General features: G+C 37.5%; 1 protein-coding gene across 1 annotated transcript; it reads right to left on the reverse strand.

Moving 5' to 3' along the window:
* Window positions 1–1,940: 1,940 nt before the first annotated feature.
* Window positions 1,941–6,761, reverse strand: SPINK9 (serine peptidase inhibitor Kazal type 9). The gene is made up of 4 exons (XM_080803350.1): window positions 6,654–6,761; window positions 5,951–5,979; window positions 3,623–3,750; window positions 1,941–2,105 (listed from the first exon to the last, which is right to left on the reverse strand). The coding sequence occupies exons 1-4, from the start codon at window positions 6,706–6,708 to the stop codon at window positions 2,060–2,062; spliced, it is 258 nt and encodes an 85-aa protein (XP_080659476.1). The 5' UTR covers window positions 6,709–6,761; the 3' UTR covers window positions 1,941–2,059.
* Window positions 6,762–7,366: the final 605 nt, after the last annotated feature.

Genomic DNA, 7,366 nt, shown 5'->3' on the forward strand with positions numbered 1-7,366 from the left:
TCTTTCCTGATGGCCCTAGTTAGTCTAACTTTATATATATATATATATATTTGATATTTCATTAATATTATTCTGCCTATGTAAACTTAAAGCTCCACAAAGGGAGGATGAATTTTTATATTTGTGTGTTCATTGATGCATTTCTAGCATCTAGCAAAGAGTGGATGTTTAATATTTGGTGAAAAGACGAAGTCCAAGTCCATATTTTCCATTTCTTTAAAAAGTTTCTTTGAAGAGTGCTTTTAAGTAGTCCTAGTGATGATGGTCTTGCATCATTCAGGAAACCACAGCCACAACAAAAAGTGAAAGAGAAAACAAAGGAAAATAAACCACCCCAGAGCACACCATTTTACTTGAATTCTTTGAAAATTAGCACAGGTCATTTTGTGGTCAGTCTTGGTGTCTGAATCTCTAATGGATTATAAGACAAAAACACAGATCAAAAGGATTTTTTTAAAAAGATTTTATTTATTTGTTTGACAGAGATCACAAGTAGGCAGAGAGGCAGGCAGAGAGAGAGGAAGGGAAGCAGGCTCCCTGCTGAGCAGAGAGCCCGATGTGGGGGTCGGTATCAGGACCCTGAGACCATGACCTGAGCCAAAGGCAGAGGTTTTAACCCACTGAGCCACCCAGGCACCCCAGCTCAAAAGGATTTGACTCTATTTTCTCTTTCTCCCTCTTTGCGGAGAATATATAGTTAGATTTTCATATGTTATATGTATGCATAATGTGCTGGTATAATCCAGTTGAAATATTGCTTAACCTTGATTCAATGTTAATAAACATATTTGCGTAATATCAGTTCTCTACAAGCATGGCAAATTCTTCTGCAGAATATAAGCTCCAAGAGGGCAAGATCAAGCCTATTCTATTTACCATTGTATGCTCCAAATCCTATCACAGATACTAACAACAACGAGGCATTAATAGATATATGTTAATTGTAGAGATGCACAAATGGATTACAAAGATGTGCAAGGCATCCTCTCTGTTCTTTGGAACAGACAATAGGATATTTGGAACATTACATAAAATAATAATGTTTTTGAAACATATAATATAATAAATAGTGAGATCAGATAAGTTTCAGGTCCTAGATCTGAGACCAAACTTTAGTGGGATAAGTCAATCAGAGAAAAACAATGATCATATGGTTTCCCTCATATGTGGAATATTAGAAATAGCACAGAGGACCATAGGGGAAGGGAGAGAAAACTGTATGGAAAGAAATAAGAGGGGGAGATAAACCATGAGAGACTTTTGATTCTGGGAAACAAACTGAGGGTCGCAGAAAGGGAGGAAGGTGGGGAGATGGGGTAACTAGCTGACAGGCATTAAGGAGGGCACGTGATGAGATGAGCACTGGGTGTTATACGCAAGTGATGAATCAGTGAACACTCTATCAAAAACTAGTTATGTAAAAAAAATTTAAAAATTAAAAAAAATTGTGTACTATATATTGGCTAATTGAATCTAAATTAAAAAAAAAACTAGGGGGAAAAATGCATGGAAGACATCAACTAATTCATGGGAATTTACAAAACTTTACTGGGCACATTTGACCAACCAAATTTCACAAACATGTATTCTGGTGGAAAATAAAGAGCCGTCTCAATCTAGGGCAACTTTCATGTCTTAAACATAAGAAACATCTAGCAAAACAGTATTTCCTGATTCTTGGACTTGAAGACCCATTTTTTTCTGTTCATGTTTCAGGAATTCACAAGAACTAAGTTATGTACAGGAGGTGTTTTCCTCGCCTGGGTAAAAAGAAGGCATCAGATTCAGGTCCTTTGACTTTCTGGTTCCTGCTTCTGGTCTTAGTTAACCCTTTTCTTCCAGGATGTGACCCTAAGGTGGTTCCTTAGATATCACCCAAAAGTGAAACAAATCTGGAAGTGTCAACCCCTAAACAAAAAAAGTCAGACATATGTTTATTTCATGTAGGTCTCCTTTATTCTACAAAGAAATCTGGACATGGTGGTGACAAGATTAGGCAATGCGGCACAGGTTATATGGGAGAAGTGTGTTTCGTGTGAACTGGAATCACAAGCTCGACTCAACATTTTCCAAAATGTTTAAATTTAAGTTTGTTGTTAGTTTTTCTGTGGAGAGAAAATAGCAACAAATGAAAATTGCTGAGGCCATAGGCATTTTATTAGCATCTGGAACTAATTAGTATTCACTAATGAACCCACCGCCCACCAGGTACTCAAGTTGGTCCACTCAGTGATGTTTTTAAAAGGAGGGAGTGACTGGGGGCACCTGGGTCGCTCAAGTCTGTTAAGGGCTGCCTTCGGCCCAGATCATGATCTCAGGGTCCTGGGATCCCATCTGAATCTGGCTCCCTGCTCAGCGGGGAGCCAGCTTCTCCCTCTCCCTCTACCCCTTCTCCCTGCTTATGTTCTCTCTCTGGTTCTCTCTCTATTCAAATAAATAAATAAGATCTTTTTAAAAAAAATGGGGAGGGAGTGATTGCAATTTGGAAATATTTATGTATTATGTATTATGTAAGGATGATGCTCACAATACATCATAATCAGTTTATATCCCTGAAAACATATTTAATGAATTTCTTATCTAAAGGAGGCACATTTAGAAACCTTTTTTCATAAACGATTTCATCATTAATGTCACATTTTACGTTTTTCAAAAAATACTATTTCTCATAAAGGTAGTTTTTTTCTGGGGTGCCTGGGTAGCTTAGTTGGTTAAGCATCTGACTTCAGCTCAGGTCATGGTTCCAGGGTCCTAGGATGGAGCCCGGTGTCTGGCTCCATGCTTAGTGGGGAGTCTGCTTGTCCCTCTCCCTCTGTGCCTGCACCCACTGCTCCTGCTCTCTCTGTCTCTCTCTCTCAAATAAATAAAATCTTTAAAAAAAAAAACTTTTTTCTGATTAAAAAAACAAACCAGAACAATATGTCATCAATATTGGGTATTTGTTTTCATTCATGTATGTTTTAAAAATGCTTGAAAGGATCTATATGTTTCTATACATTCTGGTATATCATGCACTGTCTTATATTTTTCGAGCTGGTACTAGCATATCTTTCAGGTGATTATTTTGTAACCTTTAAGCTATTTTGGCTATTTGATATTCAAATTTAATTTTTATTAGAGCTTCAATATATGTTTTGTTGAGAAATCATACTGAAACAAAAATTTCTTTAGAACTTTTAGATATTATCCCCTTTTGTGCCAATAATTAGGGGGCTCTAATACATCTAAACTTGATTATTAAAATGAACAATAGATACAGTTCGTTTTGACAGATAAGTGGAGTGGCATGCCTAGGAGGAGGGATGTTCCTTGTCCCTGGAGATAATCAGCCGCACACCGGGATGACTTGAGTTATTTGTAGAGCGAGTTCAAGCAGTAAATGAGTATGTGGACATTGAACTAGATGACCCTCAAATTTCCTTCCAACTTAGAGATTCTAGTTCTTTGATTTATTCTTACTGCCTGAATATGCACAGATCCAAAGACACTAGAGACCCCAAATTCTATGTATTCATCATATTTACATATTCATTGTGCCCTAAACCACTTCTAATTGAGGTATATTTGCCATAACACTTAATTACACCTTAAATATAGAAAATAAAAATATTTCAACACTTACTGAACTTCATAACAAAAGAAGCAATCATTTGGGTAAGTTTTGCCATCAGATCCACAAATTGGTGCATATATTTCATAACAAATTTCCACTTCTCCTGGTGGTAACTTCTTATATTCACTGCAATCAACCTGGAGATACATATTAAAAGCCTTGAACCAAATCTTTTTTCCCAGAATTTAGGATTTCCCAAGCAAGTTTAGAGGGCTTTCAAATCATCAGTTTCTTATTCTTTTTTTAAAAAGAAATTTTATTTATTTATTTGACAGAGAGAGATCACAAGTAGGCAAAGAGGCAGGCAGAGAGAAAGGAAAGAAGCAGGCTCCCTGCTGAGCAGAGAGCCCGATGCGGGCTCGATCCCAGGACCCTGAGATCATGACCTGAGCCGAAGGCAGAGGCTTAACCCACTGACCCACCCAGGCACTTCTAGTTTCTTACTCTAATTGTCTGTCCTCATCCAGCCCCTTTGAGATATGTCAAGTATAGAGATTCCTTAAGTCAGATGTAAAATCACGAGTGATAAACTTCTTTATGGTAGCTTGTAACCAAATAATTTATCTAAAAATTAAGATTTGAATTTAAAAACATACATGGCAGAGACACAGATGTAATCATTCCCATGGGGTTAGTTTTCTACACATCCTGCTATTTCTCTCTTTCACTTAAAAAGTTCTACCTGAATGCAAGTATGAGATGTATTATAGGGATACTTCCTATAGTTTTAAGAACTAGCACATCTCTAGCAACTTTTACCATTAATTATTGGTTGCAAAGCATGTGTTATACACTTCATCAGTGCATAGACAGACAAATGCATTTTACTGTTGTAGTTGAGAACCACTGTTGTAAATGCCAGGAGGAAAGCCAACATGAAGGCTCCTGCAGGAGCAGGTATGCAATCACCAAGATAGGGTTTTCTGGGGTTTTCATCTATGAGCGAATTGAAGAGTACAGAGAGTAAGAGTCAAACACGTCACATTTCAAATCCTGACTATATGACCCTGAGACCATCATTTTACTTCTCTAAGCCTTGTTTCTTTACTTGCAAAATAAGGGTGATAATAACTACATTATAAGATTGAAGTAAAAAATCAATAATTAAGAAGATACATGTAAAATGCTTAGCACTTCATGGCATGGAAAATACTACAAAAATACTCGCTATTAGTTTTATCCCTTGGCTCTACGTTCAGGACTACACAAATTCTAGCGCTGTGCAGAAGAGTTTACATTTCAGTTTTTCTGACTCAGAGTTCCACATGTGATATGTTACTGATTGTTGAATGTCTCCACTTGGGTAGCCTGAAATATACCCAAACTTCAGGTTAAATTCATCTTCAGTTATGTTCCATTAAGTGATCTATTCATTCCTTTGTTTGCTCTACACCACGTACTTCTAAGTTTTAGGGCTGAGCTGACGGCTGGCGATACAAAGATTAGCAAACATGATAAAATGGCAGAAGGCGCTCAGAGGCGAGTGGAGTCTACTGGAGAATGGGAATGACGGTGCCCCTTGATGAGTATATGTCAGCACGATTTCACTTCTTCTCCTTGTCTACTCAAACCCCAGTGTCAGGACCTAAGTCATATGCACAGTGTGACCAAGAAACGACAAAGGCTTCATATTCATTAACTGTTTTCATTCTCAAGCAGCTACTAATTGTGAAGGATGGCTTGAACTCGGGACTGTCTGACTCCAAAATTCACACTCTTAACTCTCTTATTCTCTTTAATACATAAAATGAAAGACTCAAAGAAGTGAAAGAAGCTGGCTGAGCCCCACAGGCATACCGCTGAAAAGCCATTGAGCTTAGACTCCTGGTTTAAAGTTTTTACTACCACAGCTAGATTTTCTCAACAACAGTTACTGCTTACTATGAGTCATAAAGGGAAGGTTAAATTAAAATATCCATTCCCTAAGATAAAGAACAAAGATGTAGGTGACCCATTTAGCATTATAAGTCATGACTTGTCCTTCTTTGGTGCCGGTACAGTGCTCAACTCTCTTCAGACACTGGTTTTAACCCTCACAACAAGCTTATGAGGCAAGTATTGTTGTCCACGGCCACACGATCAAGGAGCTGGAACTCAAACCCAGGACTTTATAATAACTCGGATGCTAGGTACCTAACCACTTTGTTCTACTACGTCCATTTCAGAAAGATCTTTTGATGAATTTTTAAAAATAAAATCAGTTTTGATACTTAAAAAATCTTCAAACATGTAGCAATTTAATTAGTGTGTAGTAGCAAATATTTCCTTGTTGATACTGGCTTTAAAATTACATAAAATATAAAAGTAAAACTTTTATATCAAGATGGATGTACTGACCTGTTGAGGGCGTTTGGCACATTCTACATCTATAAGAAAAGTAAAGACAAGAGAAACCAAATTAAACTCTGGAAGAACCTAATTGTGTTGAAAAATGATCTCTCATTTATGTTTCCGCTCTCAGCCTATCAAAAATATCAGGCTCTCTTCAGAACTGTGTATCAATATAATATCAAAGATTGAAGCTCAGCATAGATTTTTTTTTCTTTTTTGGATAGGATTAGAGCATAGCCAAAAGCATGGAGAAGCTACTATAACAATGAGGAATTTTGTTCTTTCTTGCCTCATAATCAGAGTTTAGAAAATACTGGAAAAAAGAAGTGGTTTTATATCTAGGGAATGTCTGCTATTGTGTAGGAGGCATAAATGTCAGAAGCTGCACCATTCCACCACTCTCAGTTGATAGGACAGTTTTATAAAGAAATGAGGTCCCCATAAACCCATAAATAGAGATATCAAGTCAAAGCAGAGTCTGGATGTACACTGACCAAATATAAATATTTATATGGATAAGAATTTGCCCTTAGCTGACCATTTAGGTCAACTCAGCCCCAAAGGTGGTATCATTTAGTGATTTATTTGTAGAGACAAAAAATGCATTTCAAAAAGCTTCCCTTATTATCTATGTGCTCTGTATATCCCAGAATTCTGTGAACAAAAGATGACATGAGCTGTTGGTATCAGGTATGAGGGAGATACTTACTGAAGATGGTCATAAGTGCCAGAGCCAAGAGCAAGGCAAAGGCTGTTGCTTTCATGCTGCTGAAGTGGCCAAGCGCAGTCAGATGGTGGCAAAACCAGTGACTTTCTGGTGTCTGCTTGGCCCAGTTGGGTCTTGCTTTATATATTGTCAAGAGTTCCTGCCTCAATTGTGAAATAGCTATTTCCAGAAACAGAATCATGGGAAGAGGTCAGAAACATTTGCTAGTATGGGAATTCTTTTATTGTGAAATCAGATGGTTGCTCATGACATTTTAATGGATATTAGAACCCAATAAATCTGTTACTTCCTTATTTCTTTACATACTTGAGAGTTTGAGTGCTTTCACATCTGTTATACCATTGAATCTTCATAATAAATCTATTGGATAGTTATTACCGTTTTCTTTGTTTTACAGATGAGAAAAATGAAGTGACAGAAGTTAAGTAATTTCACCGGTTTTACTACATATTCATCTTTTTACTACTTCCGGGAATACTCATCAGCGTGGCAGCCTTCTAAGTTCAGACATATTTCCAGTTTCCCCTCTTTCCTCTGATACCAAATAGGAAATGTGACCAGATAAGACTCCAGACTGGGCACAGAGAAAAGGTATCAATATCCAAGTCTTTTGGGGGGCTGGGAAGAAAAGGGCAGAGGGACAGGGAGAGAGAGAATCTCAAGCAGGCTCCACAGCCAGCACGGAGCCCATCACA

The sequence above is a fragment of the Martes martes genome (assembly GCF_963455335.1).
Source record: "Martes martes genome assembly, chromosome: 5".
Taxonomy (NCBI): domain Eukaryota; kingdom Metazoa; phylum Chordata; class Mammalia; order Carnivora; family Mustelidae; genus Martes; species Martes martes.